Genomic DNA, 21,392 nt, shown 5'->3' with positions numbered 1-21,392 from the left:
TCGTCCATCAGGTCCTTTGGGGTTAATTTTCTTTATTAATCCTTCTTCTCATTTTCTGTGGCGAACTCCCCTCTCTGATTATCCCTCGAATTATAGTTTCCTTGTTTCCCTCGATACCAGCCTCTTCCTCTTCCACCACCGTAATTCCCCGATAGGCGCCCCGTAATTTCGAATACCCAGCTGCCAGCAGGGCCTCTTCGTTGGCAGCCAGTAATGCTGGTTCTAACTTTATACTACTTGCCTGGTTGTGCAATGATTCGTTTTCATTGCCCTTGAACTTTTTCAGTGACTTTTTGGCTTCCTCGTAAAGAGTCTTCTTGTTCTCATAATTCATACCAGTTAGAACTAATAACCTTTCTTCCTTCGAAATATTAGCCTTCCTGTGAAGCTTAAAGGCCAGTATTTCTGTGGGCAGTGTCATATTCTTCTTTTCTATCTTTCTATACTTCGAGTCAAACATAGCCACAAATTCATTTATAGATTGACCTTCTAATCTTTTAAAGTCTTCAGAATCCTCAATTTTTTCAAGGCTATCCGTGAGATCATCTTAGCAAGATGCTGATCAAGAAATGAATTAAAACACTTAATCCATCGTATCCTTTCAATCATCTAGTTGAAGCTGATCAAACACTTTCTCTCTAATTTGTGACTCGTCATCCTCAGGAAGTGTTAATGCCACAGCAATACCTTGTTTTTGTTTACTTAGATCTGTTATTTCTTTCCATGCTAAAAGTTCTTGCTTAAATCTTTCATAGTTCTTTCCTTTTCCAAATAATGGGGGGCTTATCCTAGTTGTCATGTTGAACTCCCTGCTTAATTCTCTGATGTTACTCCAAAATTTCACCTCAAAACACTAAAATTCACTCGCTGAAACACCAATTGTACACCACAATACACAAATTTTTACTCTCTAAAACGCCAGAATTACGCCACACTACGCCGATTTTCACCAAGGATCCTTTGGTACGCTCTGCTACCACTTGTTAATACTAGAAATCTACACCAACACCTCTATTAGATGAACTACACTTTATAATTACTCCATATCATACATGCAAACAGACATGATTGTCATATACTGTTGCTAAGCAAATCATGACGTCATGACGTCACAATGACGTTACTTTACGTTGTTTCCAAATGAAGAGTACTTGAACAGAGTTATGTAACATGAAATTAACAACTTGTACACTTTTGAGCTTCCATCACAAAACTATCAGTGACTTTGAGTTTGACCTACTGACTTTCTGTGACCTTGATTTTGACCTACTGACCTACATTCTTCTTTTAAAGGTACAGCAATGAAATTTGAAGATATTATACAGTTTTGCACAACATTTTTTGTGCATCTTTGTACATTTTCTCCCTGTACAAATGAAATGTAACACATTTTCAATCCCCCTGTTCCTCTTACAATAAGCTGCTGTCTGGGGGTATTCAAAATTTTAAAATTTAATAAAAAACACGGGTGATTTGAATATATTTTATGTAAACGCGTGTGATTAAATTAATAAAAAAAATCATGGTTGATTTTCTTTTCATTCAGAGTACTCTAAAATATATCGTCATAGCTACACAAGTAAGACGGTTGAAGAACAAGTCAAAGCCGAGGCTGAAAAGAAGTTTATAGATTACAGTACGGTTGCTATCGTCGGATCTGCCGGAAGTGGGAAGACAAGCTTGTCGTTTCAGCTGCTGCCAACACACGATCTCAGCAATGGAGAAGAAAACTTTCTTGTCATAATTAATCCCGAAGAACTGAAGTATGTCAAGTTTTCTTTGCGACCTGTAATAATTCTCAAACTGTTGGCTGGTATGGACTTTGACAAAGTTGAAGCATGCAAATGGTATCGGCAGTTTGACAGGTTGTTTACAGCTGTACAGGAAAAGAAGGTTGCCGTTATTATTACGATGAAAACAGAGGTATTTCGAATGTGGGAAGCACATATGCCGACTCATCCTTTGTTAGATCACGTTGTGTACATTGCAGACCCTGGTGCAAAGGAGAAGGAGAAACATGAACCAGGTAATTTTACAAACTTCTTTAACTTATGTAGTTAATTTACGTTTTAGGTTTAGAATCCTATTTTCAGTTTCATTTCAGGATGAATAATACGTGATGTATTACAACTGAGAAATTTGATATTTAACTTTTTAATTGAGATACATGCATCAGTTCTGCAATATTGTGTATTGTATGCAAAAACTCATTTTAGGCCCTAAAATGACTTCTGTCAAACGAAAGGAAGTGGACAAATAAACTTTAGTTTCAGATTTGTCGGCTTGTTATAAATATTGCTGAATAATTAATTACTGTAACGGAGAAGTCAAATATTTGTTCACCTATCGCACTTTTCTTTAATTTTACATTTGTATTAAACTTATTCATACAATAATTCATATAAGGCAATAGAAAAAAAATAAAGTCTTCAGTTTAAAGAATAATAACGGTAATGCAAAAGCATGAAGGAATTTTCATATTTGAAAAATTAAAATGAAAAGCTATTACATGTCCATATATACAAAAGATAATAGGTAAGGGTATATTTCTCGGAAGCACAGAGCACCAAAAACACAGCCACAGAGCCACGAATTTGCATAGTAGGCCCACAACAAAAAGAAGCTGTAATGGAAAAGTATTTCAGACTGGTTGCTTCAAACAAACAACAAGTACATATAAATTTATGCTAAATATAGATGGAGGAGAAGCAAATAGTAAGGGGAAAAATTGGGCCGGGGTGTGTGTGTGTTGGGGGGGGGGGGAGGGGGGGGGGGGTGGAGAAACCCGAAGGGGAAAGTTGAACAAGGCCGAATATACAAAGGGAATGCCACGACCCTTAATGACAGTCACACTACAACGCAAACCACAATAGCGCAGACACTCGTGTACCAAAGATAAATAAACAACCACAACTTTTTGAATAACATAGAAAAACAAACAAGCAACACATAAGAAAACAGTAGGGTACCGTTATAGACTCACAAGCATATAAACGCACCCACGCAAGTAGAAAAAGCAATCGTGTACCGACTTAGGATTCCGGCTGCCAAAACAAAGGGAGCCACGAAAACTTACTCAAAGTAAAGGGGTAGGGGATGCAAAAAGTAGCGTAAATGCAAGGGAAAAGAGCGGCAATAGGGGGAGTGAGGAGGAGGAAAAAACGCTCACAACAAAGAAGAAAATATACGTAACAGACAATACAAGACAGACAAAACAACCAGTTGAAAACAGGGACACCACCTTTGAACGGTCAGTAACCTATATAAAGGAAACTAGAAGTTTTTAACGCGTTTAGATAACAGATAAATAAATCAAAACATAAACTTAAGGTTAATCCAAGGTATAATTACACCAATGACAGAGATGTAAACAGAAATAACCAAATTATTCTCGGCGAAATGCACGGCTATCTACTAGTACTCATCCTCATTATATGGTAGATATGAACATATTTTATTCCCCGAAAACGAAGTTTAGCGGGTTGTTAGGAGTCATTGAACTTTGCAAATACCAATGACTATTTTAAAAAGTAGCCATCCACTGGTGTATTAAGCTCTTTATATGAATAGGCACTTAACAATAAGCATTTGGCATTAATTTTGTTGCTTCACAATTTGCAATTAAAATTAGTTTTTTAGCTCCGGACCTCCATAGTTTACTGGCAAATTATAAATTTGTATCATCAAATTTAGGTCACCTGAACACGAAGTGCTCATGGTGAGCTATTGTGACCTGTCATTGTCCGGTGACAATCGTTGTGCCTTGTTAACAATCTAGAGGCCACAGTTGTGACAAAATCTTTATGAAACTTGGTCAGAATGTTTTCTAGGTCAAGTTTAAAATGAAGTCATGTGGGGTCAAAAAGTAGGTCACTAGGGCAGATCAAAAGAAAATCAGAATAATTGCCTTGGTGATATATAGGTCAAGTTCGAATCTGGGTCATCAAAAGAAAAGCTTGTTAAAACACTAGAGACCACAGTTTAAGTTTGAAACTCATGAGAATTGGTCTGAATATTTGCTTTTATAAAATATAGGTCAAGTTCGAATATGCGTTATCTGGGATTAAAAACTAGGTCACCCGGTCAAATAAAAGAAAACCCCTCTGTTTGTGTGTGTCTGTGCGTGCGTGTGCGCGCGCGCGCGCGTGTGTGTATATGTGTGTGTGCAATAGGAGTTGCTTTTTGACCGGATATTCGTGAAATATGATCAGAAAGTTCGAATCTGGGTCATCTAGAGTCTAAAACTAGTTCTTCCAGTCAAATCAAAGAAAAGATTGTGTATGCAATAGGGGCTGCACTTTTCGTTTGATGTCAGAATGTTTGTCGCTATGAAATTTCGAACGATATTTTATCTAGGTCACGTGGAGTCAAAAGGTCATCAGGTCAAATCAAAGAAAAAATATTTTTAACACTCTATGGGCCACATTTTTTATTCTATCTTCATAAAACTTGGTCAGAATGTTTATCATAAAGTCTTGGACGATTTCTGGGTCACGTGGAAATAAAAACTAGGTCACTAATTCAAATCAAAGGAAAAGCTTGTTTATACTCTAGAGGCCACCTTTTGCAGCAATCATCCCCCAAACTTTGTCAAAATGTTTGTTTTCGTGAAATCTTGGACGGGTCATGTGAGGACAAAAACTAGGTCACTCTGTCAAATAAAAGAAAATGCTTGTTAAGAGGCCGCATAGGAAAATAAATATAAAGAATGGGTTATGATACATTAATAACAAATTCTGCAAAGATGTACAAAGGATTTCGTTTACATTGATACAGAAAAATTAATGTTTAGTTTCATAAGACAGTGAAATCACACTAACACAGTAACGAATGGCTAAAGCAAACGATTCGATGCTCTGTAAAGACAATTAAATTATTAAATGCACTTACATACTTCAACTGTATAATGTGTTTGTATATATTTTACAACATTGAAATATCACATTTATACTTGGTAAAGTATCAGCCTAGCTAAGGTGAGAACATAATTATGTAAATGAAGTATTTCCTCTGTGTAACAGGTACTTCAGTGGACTTTTATCAAACTCTCGAAGACACATCAAGTGGACATCTGTTACAAAATTGAAATCTACATCTGTCTTATTTTGTTCAAAATATGGTATAACATTAAAACACTGCACCACTGTGATAATTAAACCATACTCGAAAAACGTTTGTATGACTACTAGCTTATGGACAAGATCGGTCTAGAAACACCATATGTTATTGCTATCGATCTAGCAAAATGCCATTTGGCATTTGGCTATGTTAAACGTTTGCCAGATGAGTTTTAGGTATGGGCAGTTGGCTCCTCTTACAGACCGCTAAAGCTAAAACTAGAAATGCCTTTACACAACTTCTTCTAATGAATCGCTGTATGAACCTTTATCAGACTTGGTCTGAAGCATCATTATAAGATCCTCTCTCAATGCTTTTATGCGGGGAGGCTTTGCCACTGTTAGGGGCCGTTTGCATAAAATAGTAAAAACTTTACACGACTTCTCTCAGGAACCACTTAATGGATCTTAATCTAAGGTTGGTCTGTATCATCATTACAAGGTCCTCTCAAAAATTTATCCAAGTGGAGGCTCTTTGCTCCTTTTGGGGACTGCAATAGCTAAAAATAGAAATGCCTTTAAACGACTTCTTTTTATGAATTGCTTAATGAATCTTTACCAAACTTGTTTCCCTATTGAATGCCTAAGCTAAATATAAAACATTTAAACGACTACTTTGCACAAATCACCTTATGGATTATCACCAAACACGGTCTGTAGCATCGTTGTATGGTCATATGCACTCTTTAGGACCACAACAGCTAAAAATAGATAAATCTTTATGTAGCTTTTTATGCAGCATTAGATGGATCTTCACCAAACTTGTCGTACATTTTATGATTTAAGACAATACCATTTAAGGCACTTAAGATAATTTCATGTAAAGCTGTCTGTGAAAATGAACATAAAATATACAGTGAGTAGCATTTTTCAGGGTTCAGTTAGTAATATTTATTACTATTAGAATCATTTCAGACAAGGCTTTCTTTAGGGAATGAAACCCCTTTAGTGCTAGCTCTAGTTTTGTACGTGGACTTGCAGTTGAAGGTATTATTACCCAAATTTTGTTTATCCTAATCTTAGTGGATATGTAATCAAGACGAAAAATATCATTACAAATAAATGAAAACGCACAAAATACCGCTTTAAATGCAAACGCAAAGGACAAGTAAATAAAATAGCATTGAGTACAAGTACGGGAAGTTTAAAGTCTATAAGTAATCCAGGCATGTTTTATTTTAACTTTTGTTCATTTTGTCGAAATAAGAGATTTAAAAGTGGCCACCACATAACCACCAAAGCTTTCTCAGACAAATGATGAATAAATGATGTTATAGTATGAAAAGCCATAGCTGTCTTCTGAGGTTTATATAGCACTTTATGCTGTACATATATCAGTATTATGAAGTGCCTCTACTTGTATGTTCAGTGCGCTTTACACTGTAGATGGGGTGCTTTCAACAGTATGTGCGGTGTTTTTAACTTTATATGCGGTCCTCTCCGATGTACATGTATATGCTATGCTTTCATCTAATTTTGCGGTATATTTAACTTTGTATGCGATCGTGTCAACTGTTCATGTTGCGCTTTCAACTTTATATGTGTCACGTTTATCTGTATATGTTGTACATTTAACAATGTATACTGTACTTTTAACTATATGTCGCTTTAACTGTATACGGCGTGATGGTGATTTTCACTTTATATGTTTTGCTTTTGACTTTATATGCGATGCTTTAAACTACATGTGCTGTGCTTTTAATTTTATGATATGCTTTCTACTGTATACTTGGTACATTATGTACTTGCAACTGTATATGGATTTTTTTTTACATTTTCTTGCGGTGGTTTCAGCTGCACATGCGGTGATTTCAGCTATATATATGGTGCTTTCTAATGTGTATGCGGTGTATTTAACGGTATATGCGGATGTTTCACCTTTCGTTGGTCCTCTTTTCATTATGTGTATTGGTTCGATTTTTATATTCGGTACTTTCAACTTTATTTGCGGTGATTTCAAGGGTATATACGGTGAAAAGTTCATTATGGTTAAACAACATTATGAGATCCAGTATATTACGAAAAATAACGAGCATATAATGTTTTCGGCAATATTCATTAACTTTCGTAATATTCCGATCTCATAATGTAGTTTGCATATAATGCATATAAAGTTGAAACACCTGGTATAAATATACAGGCACAGCATTTACAATTTAAAGAACCGTATATACAGTTGAAAGCACCACATATACAATACAATGCGCGAAATATAAAGGTAAAATCACCGGATGTAAATTTAAAAGAAATGCTTGTACTGTTGCAAGTCATTCCGATACAAAGTTATAAGCATAGCATATGCAGTTGAAGTCACCACATATACAATAGAATGCACCATACGGTAGAAAGAACTGCATATAAAGTTAAAAAGACCACAAATGCAGATTGAGTCACCGCATATACTATTAAAATCACCATTTATACAGTTAAAACAACCATATACACAGTTAAAATCACCGAAAATACAGATAGAAGCACCACGTTTACAGTGTTAAGCTCTTTATATACATTTATAAACACTGTATATATGGATAGAAGCATTTCATATACTGAGACACACACGCACATGCAAACACCACGTACCCCCGCCCCCTACACACGTCTTTCTAATCAAAAGCATTTTACTGCTAATTCGACCAATTTATTTTCCACTTACATAAAATAGAATAACAGATGAGGTGTTTTTCATTTCAGGTAAATCCACATTACCTTCTGGACTTCTGCTTGACCCTCTTACGCAGAAGTTGTACGAAGATGCCATAAAACACGGCAAGGAAATAGATAATTCAATAAGGATTATGGTTATTGGCTGCTATGGACAAGGTAAGACGTCACTTGTAAATAGGCTACTTGGAAAGACGAACGATAATGTTGAAACAACAAACGGGATAGAAGTACATGCATGCCATGCAAGTAATAATGAGTGGGAGGTTAAACATACAGTCAATGCTGAATCTGAGAGTTTCAGACGTTTAGCTAAAATTGCTAAAAATGAAAACCATGTTAAACCAATGAGTCACGAACTTCTGTCAGATCTTGATGTAGACAATGTTGAAAATATTGATTGCAAGGCGGATATACAGCGGAAAGGTAAAACTGAAATAAGCTACGATGTTAGTGTTAATAGGGATAAATTACCAAAGTTTGTGCAAAAAAGCAAAAAGGAACCTCTGCCCAAACGCAGTGAGTTAGAACCCACACATCTAATTCCAATGAAAAATGAAACAAAGACAAAAAAATCAGTTTACATTGATAAAAGTAATGTTCTGAAATTCCAAAAAGAGTATCAAAAATCTTTACTGCCCACGTCATCTCAAAATGATAGAGAATCTAAAGACTTGTCTATTTGGGATTTTGGTGGTCAGTTTGTGTATTACGCCACACATCAGATATTCCTCTCACAGCGGGCAGTTTATTTATTAGTTTTCAATCTGACCGGTGGATTAGATAAAAAGGTAACTGATAGAGAGAGTCCGTGCAATAGTAAAACAAGAACAATGAGAGACTACATACGCTTTTGGGTAGGTTCAGTACACAGCTTTGTCGGAAGCGAAGACGGAAATGATCCCCCAATTATTCTGGTAGGTACACATAATGATCAAATAGATGACAAAACTGATACCTTCGAATTATTTGAAGACGTCAGAAAAATATTTGACGGCAGTGTAAGTATAAATCATATTCATAAAGACCACTTTGCGATATCAAATGTAGATAAGTCGGACATCAATTTTGATATGTTACGTACATCAATCCTTGAAATAGGAAAGTGTCAGGCGAAAACTGAAATACCTGCTAAATGGATACCACTAGAAAAAGCATTGGTTAAGAACAGAGACAAGAAAATCGTTACATTTGAGGACTTGATAATGATTGATAGTCAGAACGAGTATCCTATACAGACAGAAAATAAGAAGGAGACAGAGGACCAGTTCAAGCTATTTTTGATGAGTTGTCACGCGAAAGGAACATTCTGTTATTTTGACGATAACGAGCTTTCTGAGTATGTTGTTCTTGATCCCACATTCCTGATTGATGCCTTCAAAGCTTTAATAACAGCTAAACAATTCTGTAAAGTTCGCCCGCCATTGCGGTCTTTATGGCACAAGCTTTTTGACACAGGTATTCTGATGCCAGAACTTGTTCACGAAGTCTGGAGAGATAGCCAAAATAAAGATTTCACTAAATTTGAGGAGTTGCTATTAAGGTTTTTACAGAGGCATCATATTATTTCAGAGGTTCTGAGATACGACGATGATGTCAATGTTCCAACGAGGGTCGGCAAATACATAGTTCCGAGTTTTTTAAAAGTACCATTGGACGAAGCATTACTTAATGCTTTTCTAGAAGGAAAAAATGTGACAAAAGGATCACTGATATATCAATTTGAAGATGAAACGATTGTACCGTTGTTATATCAACGAACCTTAGCAGCACTAATCGGGAAATGGCCACTTAGCAAGTATAACAATAGCGACCTAGTTTATGCGAATGTAGTCGCTTGTGAACCTCAAACCGATCATGCTGTAATTCTGAAAACAACAAATAATGATATAGAATTATTAGTTGTCAATCTTTGTCCTTCCAGTATTGTTAAACCAGACGTTTGTGATCTCTTTCGGAGGTTTGTTGAAATGGTTATCAAGCATGAAATAACTAAACTCCGGACCAGCAAGGATCACGGCATAAGTATAAAGAATATTGAATACATGCATGTAAAATGCTACCATACAGTTCATGGATCTAAGGGAAGTTTGAGCAGTCACAAAGTAGAGTATTTGAAAAATGAATCTACTGCTAACATTCCCTGTCCAGACAAAGAGAGTCACCATTTTGATCACAATGCTATTCTGAACGAATGGTTTCAAAACGAAATAAAACTGAAAGACATTGAAAGGAGAAGGCTAACAGAGAAGGAATACAGCCATCTTTCCATGCATATCGACAAGAATTGGGAGCAACTTGCGTATCAATTAGATTTCAGTACTGTAGAAGTCCAACAGATAACAATGGACATAGACACACCAGTAAACAGAGTTTTTGAAATGTTTGTAAGATGGGACCAGAAACATGGCTGTGAAGCTACGCTCGATGTTTTAGTAAGAGCAGTGAAAAGATGTCACAGTTGCATAGGAATACACTTAGATATTCTAAAAAATATCATAGATTTTTAGAATTTAACAGTTTCTAAATCAGAAGAAGGTAAGTATAGACGGAGTTTTATATACGAGAAACTTTCAGCATATTTGTAGTAAGAGTAATGTCATCTTCTATCAGTGTCTGTCTCGTAAATTCCAGTTACTGGATAGATTCAAACCGGATTAGTAAGTAAAAAATGAATATAAAGTTTGGTATTTGAATTATTTAATACATGTAAATGCTTTCATTTGTATATAAGAACATAATTATGATACAATTATTACATTATGTTCTTGACTCTTGAACGTTCAAAGTCACATCAAACGGTCAGTAGATAAACAGTCCTCTGTAAATCTTTCCTGACTGCAGATGAAATAAAAACATAACCTTTATCAAATTAGATGTGTGGGTTATCGTTGAATTCTTTAAAATGCTTCAGCATGCTGATGAATTCATTTGTCTGTAATTTAGGATTAATTAATTTATGATTGTCTATTATAAAAGTATGGTTTTGATCACTTGTGATTGGAAGCTTTAATAACGAGATTATAAACAAAGCTTATCGTATTGTTTGATTATTATGTCTCCCCCAGGAGACATATTGTTTTTGCCCTGTCCGTCCGTCCGTCCGTCCTTCCGTCCGTCCGTCCGTACGTCACACTTCATTTCCGAGCAATAACTGGAGAACCATTTGACCTAGAACCTTCAAACTTCATAGGGTTGTAGGGCTGCTGGAGTAGACGACCCCTATTGTTTTTGGGGTCACTCCGTCAAAGGTCAAGGTCAAAGGGGCCTGAACATTGAAAACCATTTCCGATCAATAACTAGAGAACCACTTGCCCAGAATGTTGAAACTTCATAGGATGATTGGTCATGAAGAGTAGATGACCCCTATTGGTTTTGGGGTCACTCCGTCAAAGGTCAAGGTCACAGGGGCCTGAACATTGAAAACCATTTCCAATCAATAACTAGAGAACCACTTGACCCAGAATGTTGAAACTTCATAGGATGATTGGTCATGAAGAGTAAATGACTCCTATTGATTTTGGGGTCACTCCGTCAAAGGTCAAGGTCACAGGGGCCTGAACATTGAAAACCATTTCCAATCAATAACTAGAGAACCACCTGACCCAGAATGTTGAAACTTGATAGGATGAGTGATCATGAAGAGTAGATGACCCTTATTGATTATGGGATCACTCCGTCAAAGGTCAAGGTCACAGGGGCCTGAACATTGAAAACCATTTCTGATCAATAACTAGAGAACCACTTGACCCAGAATGTTGAAACTTCATAGGATGATTGTACATGCAAAGTAGATAACCCCTGTCGATTTTGGGGTCACTCCATTAAAGGTCAAGGTCACAGGGGCCTGAACATTGATAACCATTTCCGGTCAGTAACTGAGAACCACTTGACCCAGAATGTTGAAACTTAATAGGATGATTGGTCATAAAGAATAGATGACCCCTAACGATTTTGGGGTCACTCTGTAAAGGTCAAGGTCACAGGGGCCCGCACATTGAAATCCATTTCCGGTCAGTAACTTGAGAACCTCTTGACCCAGAATGATGAAACTTCGTAGGATGATTGGTCATGCAGAGTAGATGAACCCTAACGATTTTAGGGTCACTCTGTTAAAGGTCAAGGCCACAGGGGCCTGAACATGGAAAACCATTTCCAATCAATAACTTGAGAACCTCTCAACCCAGAATGTTGAAACTTCATAGGATGATTGTTCATGCAGAGTAAATGACCCTTATTGTTTTTGGGGTCACTCGGTTAAAGGTCAAGGTCACAGGGGCCTGAACATTGATAACCAGTTCTGATCAATAACTTGAGAACCACTTGACCCAGAATGTTGAAACTTCATAGGATGATTGAACATGCAGAGTAGATGACCCCTATTGATTTTGGGGTCAGTCTATTAAAGGTCAAGGTCACAGTGGCCTGTTCATGTAAAATCATTTTTTGGAAATTACTTGAGAACCACTTGACCTACAATGTTGAAACTTAATAGGATGATTGGACATGCAGAGTACATGACCCCTATTTATTTTGAGGTCACTTGATCAAAGGTCAGGGTCACAGGAGCCTTAACAGTGACTTGAGAACCACTAGGCCACGAGTGTTGAAATTTAGCGGGATGACTGGACATGCCAAGTAGATGACCCCTATTGCAGCCAACCATCAGTGTCTCTTTGACTTTCGCTCCTGACCCCTATTGACTTCTTGCCTATAGGACTTTGCATTGGGGGAGACATGCGCTTTTTTACAAAAGCATTTTCTAGTTAAGAACTGAGAATGACCTATCACAGAGTCTTTAAATCTGTTTTTGTTTGTATTATATTCTTTTCATCTCAAATGTATTTCAACTATCGATTAAATGTGGTATATTTGACTGTAAGATTTGCGATAAGAATATAATTATTTTGTCAGATATTTCATCAAGTAGTTTGATCGATTTTATGTTTTGTCAAAATAATAAAAAATAGACTGATGAAGAAATGACATAGCCTAGCCACGTTAAGAATAAGTATGCTAGTCAACTTCAACACTTGATGTAGATATTAAATTCTGCAAATCCTTTAAAGCTGGAAAGTCGCCAAATGACCTATCATGTGTCGGTGCGACGTTAAATAAAAAAAAACCCAAAAAAACTAAGAGCTGAATGATATTTATTTGGGTAATCATAAAAGGGAAAAAAATCCAGTAGGAGTAGCCACGTTCGCAAAACGCGCTTCCAAATCAAAATAAAATTATAACATATAACTCATGTCACATTATTTTTGCATGTGATAAACTTGTCGCTTTTTATTGTTTATTATAACACGTCCCTGATAACCTATGGTGTACATAATATGTTATTATTTTAGACAGTAGCTTCCTACAATATTTTTAATTTTATCCCCAAAACAGCATAATGTTTTCGCTGCAAGTATCAAATTGAAAGCAAATTCGACCATTATATTAGCTCACCTGTGCACGAAGTGCTCAGGGGATAGCTATTGTGGTCAGTGATTGTACGGCGTTCGTTGTCGTTCGTCGTACGTCGTCCGTCGACATTTTCCTTAAAACAACATTTACTTTTAAAGCACCAGACCAATGTTAATGAAACTTTACAGGGATGTTCCTTTGATAGTCTTCTTTAAAAAAAAATATTCAACGAATATTGAATACAGACCTGCTTGCCAAAGCATTCAATAGGAAAAACTTTAAAAATATTCTTGTCCAAAACCACAGGTCCTAGAGCTTTGATATCTGGTACGTAGCATCATCAAGTAGTCATCTACCAAGAATTTTCAGATTATTTCCCTATGGTAAAATATTGTCCCGCCTTGGGTATTCTATGGTTTGTATAGACTTACATAGAGAGTGGGAGTGTCACCTGGTTTATTTTATCTTCTATAGGGTAAAACCATTAAAAATATTGCATTAAACAATAAGGTTAGATATTTCGTATGTGGCATGCTCCAGTAGTTTTCTACCACGATTGTTCAATACATGACTCTGAGGTCAATATATACCATGCCCGGGACCCCTTGTTTTAAATTGACTCATATAGGAAATATCTTCTTGTCCAGATATATATTTCGCATTTAGTATTGTCTAGTGGGCAACTATCAAGTTTGTTCAAATCATGAACATCCGGTCAAAATTGACTGCGCACCGGGGTTAACAGTTTTTACATTGGGAAAAACTTTTACTTTTCTCTATTAAGATTGTTCAAATCATGACCCTGGGGGTTAATATAGGCCACGCCCGGGTGGTCTTTTGTTTTACTGGTTTGTTTTTTAAGCAATTTCAAAAATATTTGGACGATAAGTATAATGTTTGATACTGATTTCAATACTCATCTTGAATAGTCTTAATTTTGACCTACTGATCTACTTTCTTGTTTTTGAAGGTACTGCATAGAAATTCGGACCACATGTATAATTTTTGATATTTGAATAGTCTTAATTATGACCTACTGACCTTCTTACTTATTTTTGAAGGAACAGCATAGAAATTTTGACCACGTGTATAACTTTTGATACAGATTTCAATACTCATCTATGATATTGGCAACCTTTACCTACTGACATACTTTCTTGTTTTTGGAGCTACGTCAAAGAGATTTGGACCACCTGTATAATTTTTGATACAGATTTCCATACTTATCTGGAATGGTTTTAATCATAGCCTACTGACCTACTGACTTACTTTCTAAGTTTTGAAATTACAGCAAAGAAATTTGGACTACATGCATAAAGTTTAATACAATTTCAAATACCCGTATTGAATAGTCTTGACCTACTGACCAACTTTCTTGTTTTTGAAGATAAAGCATAGACATTTAACCACATGTATAACTTCTGATAAAGATTACAATACTTTAATATTCTTATCCCTGACCTAATGGCCTACTTTTTTTTGAAACTACAGCAAAGGAATTTGGATCACCTTTATAATTTTTCATACGGACTTCAATAGTTAAGCTGAATAATTTTTACCATTACCTACGCACGTACATTTTTGTTTTAAAAAATTTAAGCAATGAAATTTGAGCAATATATATACTTTTTCATACGGATTCTAATACTAATCTAAATAATCTGGTTAGATTTACACCAAACTTGGTGAGTAGCATCCTGGTTGGATCTTTATCAAGTCTGTTCAGATTGTTTAGTTTGTTCCGTTTTAGGGGCCTCCAGAGCTGCAAACAGAGATCTGCTCGATGGATATTCATCAAACTCGGACTTTAACATCATTTTAAGGTTTTCTCACAAATTAGTACAAATCGTTTAGCTGAATTTATTTCAAGGTCTAATAGTCAATTTCAGATGAGCGACTTAAGGCCACTACGGCCCTCTTTTGTAAATATTTAAGATCTGCATGAAAATGACGTTTGTGGAAGGGAAAATCGTTTTGGTAAATTTCTGTTTTAGTTTTTAACACTGTTTGTTCATTTTGTTGTTTTCAACCGAACACATGGTCACAAGCAAAATAAGTAATAGTTATTGTTCGAGGAATAGGTCTGCATTGTGTTTATAGACCTGTGATGGATTTGTGAACCGAGCGAGCGTAGCGAGCGAGGTTTTCAAATCTCCTCACAGGTCTATAAACACAATGCAGACCTATTCCGAGAATGATAATTGACTTACCTACATGATTATTTGTTTTATATAGTCCGGATTGGTTTCGGATTTGAAGAACGTTTGTAACGTGTATTTATGATAAAAACAAATAGTTAGAAGAAAGAACAAGACAATATATGTCACACAATTTATTTGATACTATTAATATAACAAAACGCCCAACTTGCTACGAACCTGTAAATATATTTGTCAGCAATTAGGACATGACATTTTGCATTGCATGAAAAATCCGTGCATATTTGGGAAATAGTCTCTCTCTGAGATCATCAATGTGTGTCTAGTCAAGTCACAATTTGACGCAAATTGTATTTTATGTTTTTTTTTTTTTTTTTTTTTTTTTTTTAAATGTTTATTTAGCTATTTAATTTGATTTTAATTTGCCGTATATGAAAGTATTGATATAGATTTATTATTACATTATCACAAAAATTGCGTATCATAATATACCCTATCTGGCACAATGAAATGTGGTAAAACCTGCGAGCAAACAATCGAGAAGACATAAAAATCTTCAGTTTTCTGGACAATGAAAATAATGAGTACAACTAATTAAGAGGTTTGTAGTTAGAGGCATATGTTTTGATTGACATGGCAACGATTTGAATAAACATTATAAAGTTTAATGTAGTTTTGGTTCTCCACACCTGATTCACGTGAAGAAGTTGTCATATACTTGCGGATGTCAAGTACAGAATCAATGAAACCTTGTACAGTGCAAAATATCTTATAATATTTAAAGGCATAAAAATGTCAACTGTTACTTCGATATGAATTAACGACATTCAGCAAAATTAGAACATTTTTCAGAAAAAAATGTATTTAAACAGTTTCCCACCAATTACCACTACCTAAAAACTGCCTTTGAATATTCCAGACACGCTCGGAATGTATCACGACAATTTAACTGGGTTATTTTCAAAAATACAACTTCGTTACTTATGTTCCATGTTAATTGTACAGAAAATCGTCAGAATTTTCATTAGCAGACTGTTAATTAACTTGGAGGAAGTTTGTGTAGTTTGTATTTTGTCATGTTTAGATCAATTTTCAAGATATGTAAAACTGGTCGGAATTGTTTAACTTGTAACGTACTTTTTTGTATTTACGGAGGCATTCACGCGTTCAACTAAAATGTCATGCACGGACTTCTCATGATTCTACTGCATTGTTTCGGTCGCTTACGCATAACTTTAAATTTAATCTCTGACAAATGCGAAATTGTGTCGATAATTTGGCTCAGTAGTTAGAGCATCGGACTAGCATCGGAACGACTTGGGTTCGATTCCCGCTACTGCCACTAGAGACTTTTGTGTAGACATTAGAAATAGGACAGGTCTTGAAATTCTTATAGACCTCATAAGCGGTCTATAAGGTGTTTACAGACCTCATCGGAACAAAGAAGCCGGTAGGTAATTAAAGATCAACAACATTGTATTTGGCTTCTTTAACCTTTAGCCTGTCAAATTTCTAAAATGAACTTTCAATTTGGACAATACCATTTATTTTTCGAAGGGGTATTCTCTGAAAACTCACTGACTGAATAACGAACAGTGCAGACCATGATCAGCATGCACGGATGTTCAGGCTGATCTTGGTCTGCACTGGTCGCAAATGCATATTCACTTGCCGCCAGCAGGCTAAGGGTTAAGGTAATTAATTCAAATGAGTAAAATATTGACAGCTGACAAAGTATACAATCCGTTGATCTATTCATCATCAACTGATATTGGGAATTAGATAGAAGCGACTGCTGTGGTCGGGCCCAAGATCACTAGGAAGGTATTATTACAACATAAATCCATATTTTGTTGCTATATATACTTATAAGATGGAAATGGTGTGACTGTAGACTATATCGTTGCCTAAGGGCATGACCTTTTCCTGTCGGATACTTGTCCGTGTAGATAAGGAGTGTTTCATAATGAGTTATTTATTGTATAATTAAACTTTATAACGGTTTAAATACGTTAGTTGAAAAATTGTGTTAAAAAGAATTTTAAGAAAACGTTATATATAAATATATATTTTTCTCATTCAGTACTGAAAATAAGTAAGAGAGTAAAGCTGAAACTCAAGATTTTAAAAAAATTTGAAAACTCTAGAAAATATTTCAAAGACATTTTGGCAAATTTTAAGGACATTAATATAGAATAGTACTTTTGCATCATTGAAAAAATTAGAAAATGCAATTACTTAATTTAGAACAAAGCGTAAGCGTATTACTGGTATACTTAATTTTCACGTCTACAAAATATTTAATGAGAAAAAAAAACAACAACAACATAAGAATTATTTTTGAGTAGTGTAGAGAAAGGCGGGCTCGACCGGTCAAAGATAAAGAGAGAAAACATCGGGTAATATTTAAGAATTATAACTAGGAATCAAATAATGTATGTATAAATGGGAAGGTGCTGAAGTGCCAAACCATAACGTATGTTACATGAATTGCTGATATATCTCCCTATCTACCAGGTCACACGCTGGCAGAATAAGTAACTGACCCTCAAACTTTCTCTTGCTCAGTTTGTTTGTACAATAATTGGAAAGTTGTCTTTTTCAAATCACTGAATATGTAAAATCCAACTTCTCTTTTGCATATTAATTTGGTAGGATCCTTTTGGTATGTCATGTTTTCTTTTGAACATACGGCAGCTTCATTACTTTATTTTATATAGAACGTTTACCTTGAATATTGCTTCGATTTATGACTATTGAAGTCTGCATGCAAACATCCTTCGAATATATTTACAGACATTCACATCTATATTTACGACCATAAAAAATTTCATTTCCGTCATATTCATCTGCAGTAAATTTTATCTTTGGCATAAGTTATCAGAAACTTGTTTTGCTCTATTTGTGACCTAGGTTTCATTGTATGTATAACATTTTATTTTATTTCTTAACTTTAAAATGTTATGTGCTGACAAATTTTGGTAATGCAATGCATTATTCATCTTATATGAACAAAAATTTGTTAGTTTCTGTACCTAATAGAAATGAAATATATTGTTTCAACTTCTTAGTATATTTTTAAAATGCATTGGCCTTCGATATATTCTTTTATGAAGAGGAAATTTGTTTGTGTATTATAATTTAGTTAGAATTTGAAACACAAGTCGCTGAACATGTCTAAAGAATTCTAATAAATTATAAACTTTATTTCAGAATTGTTGTTTCTCGCCAATCGAAGACGGAGCAAATCATATTTTATGTTCCGTCTGTCTGTCCTTCGAACACGTTTCATGTACAGCCCATCGTTGAAACTTTTCTGACCACAAAAACGTACAAAATTCTTAATTAGATAACAACTGTAAGCAACTAGTTTTGGAATGAGTTGAAATTTTAACGTGTTGTTTTACTGTCTTTCTCAGTGCGTTAAATTAGCCTGACCCATTAAAACGCGTAATCTAGAAGTTATTTCGCTAATATATTAGTGCTGCAAATCCGTAGTTCGGTTTAGAGCACCGTACTGGTCTACGTGTTGCAAATAGAAAGATATATATATTAAATGTTTGTCAGTGTCTCTAGTTTCTGGAACTGATTATAATTGGGTTCGATCTAGATGCAGAAATTGAGAAATCCAAGATGGCCGCTAAGATAATCACCAAAACACAAACATTTAGAGAATATTAATATGCGCTAATATCCCTTACCACTACTGAGTTTCAACAATTTATATCACCTAAGAAGAAAGAAGTTATATTACTCATGCGTTGTAATTGTACTTTGTTGCTGTTTTTGGCGTCTTTTGTTGTTGTTTTTTACCTAAAATGTGCTTAACTAAACTTAAAAATAGGGGTTTGGGTAAACAGTTTCATGTTATTAAACAGAACACTCAAACGTATGTATTTTTATCATTGAAAATCAATAAGTTACAAATTGTGATAAATCACTTAATTTGTAGGCCAAAGCTAAGCAATGATTATCCCATATAGTGACTAACATTAGAAGTGGACTGAAGTACCTTTTCTTTTATAAAGATAAACATTAAATGTCAAATGGGTGTTTCATAGTGTACCCTCACTGAATTTCATCGACATACCCTGGGTCTCCGTGGCCGGGTGGTTAAGGTCGCTGACTTCAAATCACTTGCCCCTCATTGATGTGGGTTCGAGCATCACTCGGGACGTCCAGCTGGCTTACGGAAGGTCGGTGGTTCTACCCAGGTGCCCGCTTGTGATGAAATAATGCACGGAGGGGCACCTGGGATCTTCCTCCACCATCAAAGCTGGAAAGTCACCATATGACCTATCATTTAGTCGGCGCGACGTTCAACCAAACAAAGTAAAATAAATTCATCAATATACCCATTCCGTTCGACATGAGTATAAACATTCCATATTGGAACTGGCCCACGACTGTATAACATTATCCAATCATCTGAACAGTGCAAATCGATACAATCGTTACTAACCTAATTTGATAGAATGTGTGTTTAATGCTCTCTTGTTTGCCCGGTGTATATTGTAATTATGTAGCAAATATTTTAGCAAACGTCGACACGATTAAGTAGACAACATGTTTAGTAATTTACTACATTATTTTTATACATGTTAATAGCTTGACCCCAGGTCATTGATACATACGTAACCATCCTTAATTATCAGGCATAGAAATAAAAAAATAGTCTTCAGCAATATATTTTTCGACTTTCTGGCAGACGTAAATCTTTACTGCGAAGGAAAACCCAGTCATATAGTTCCGTAACAGATTTATTCATAACACATGCATATAAAAGGTTATTGCAGTTTATTGATATATTAAATATATGAGAAAAAAAGAATAACCAAGACTGCACACATTTTTAATGGTGCCAGTTATCGCGTTCTTATCTACATTGTCTATATATTCTTCATCATTTTTAAAAATGCACAAATCCAGTGGCTCTATTGTTCAATAAGCAAGAATCTTTGAACTCTATAAATATAAGAGGGTTATCAAGGTCGTCTTTTTCTTGATAACTGGGAAAATGTAAACTGTCTAAATTGGGACAAATTAAGATTTTCTTCTTCACACAATGTTACTGATTTCATTATACATATTAATGTATAATGAAATCAGTAACATTGGGTGAAGAAGAAAATCAATGAACGCAATAGAATGCCTGTATTGGTAACAGAATTTGCCCAGATTTACACGTACTCCTTGGTATTGGCATAAAAGTAAGAATACTCCACGCACTTTTGGCAATCATAAATAACGGAAGTTCTTTAACATTCAGATCATCACATTCTAACCCCATTTACAGTAAGCAGAATGAATATGAGACAGGTTAATTTACCTTTGAAAACATAACACTATATTAAAACAAAATGAGTTTTAAATAAAATGATAACTGAAATGAATGTTTTCCCTATGACTATAGGTTGTTGAAAAGATATTTTTGTGCGCGAAAAGATGAGAAATGGACTGGAAAACGACCCCCTCGCCCTATGAAATGGGGGTATTTTTATGGGTGTTCGTTCAATTTCATGCACATTTATGACACTTGAAGAAGATATGGACAGCTCTATGACTTCCATGACAATAATAAGAACATGGGAAAGAAAGGCAGTCTAGAATAGAAATGCTCGTACTTCAAAATAAACAGAATGAAAATGATGCAGTAAGACAGTGACTGGTGACTCTGGTTTTTGTACTTGATGTTGCTACTGCGGTTGATGCAGGAAAAAAACTTCACCAGTGTCAATATGCTCGTATTTGATCACATCAGCTCAGTAGCAGCAGAGGGAAGTAAGCGGCATCAATAGAATTGAAGTGCAAAGTTGATTTGAAAACAAGGAAATGTACTGTATTACTATCTATAGATCATAGTGTGGCGTCGCCTTTGTTGACATCTACAATGGAAATACACAGTCGTGTATTGTTACTTGTCATTTTAAGGCGGTGCCCCACTGTGCTCTTTGATTTTTTCGTTCTCTTTTTAGCAGAAGTCGTGATTGGCGTGTGTCTACCGTTGGTGACATTGTACGTCTTGTAATTCTGATTGTTA

At 35.3% G+C, this 21,392-nt stretch overlaps 1 protein-coding gene across 1 annotated transcript in view; it reads left to right on the top strand.

Moving 5' to 3' along the window:
- The window catches only part of LOC128553027 (uncharacterized), a 47,378-nt gene extending 28,819 nt beyond the window's left edge, over positions 1-18,559 (top strand). The window contains exons 8-9 of the mRNA XM_053534132.1: positions 1,547-2,026; positions 7,812-18,559. Coding sequence (XP_053390107.1) covers positions 1,547-2,026; positions 7,812-10,291 — 2,960 coding nt within the window. The 3' untranslated portion in view covers positions 10,292-18,559. The remainder of the gene's footprint in view (positions 1-1,546; positions 2,027-7,811) is intronic.
- The last annotated feature ends 2,833 nt before the right edge of the window (positions 18,560-21,392 follow it).

The sequence above is a fragment of the Mercenaria mercenaria genome, unplaced genomic scaffold, assembly GCF_021730395.1.
Source record: "Mercenaria mercenaria strain notata unplaced genomic scaffold, MADL_Memer_1 contig_3393, whole genome shotgun sequence".
Classification (NCBI taxonomy): Eukaryota; Metazoa; Mollusca; class Bivalvia; order Venerida; family Veneridae; genus Mercenaria; species Mercenaria mercenaria.
This window is presented reverse-complemented; position numbering and strand designations above follow the sequence as displayed.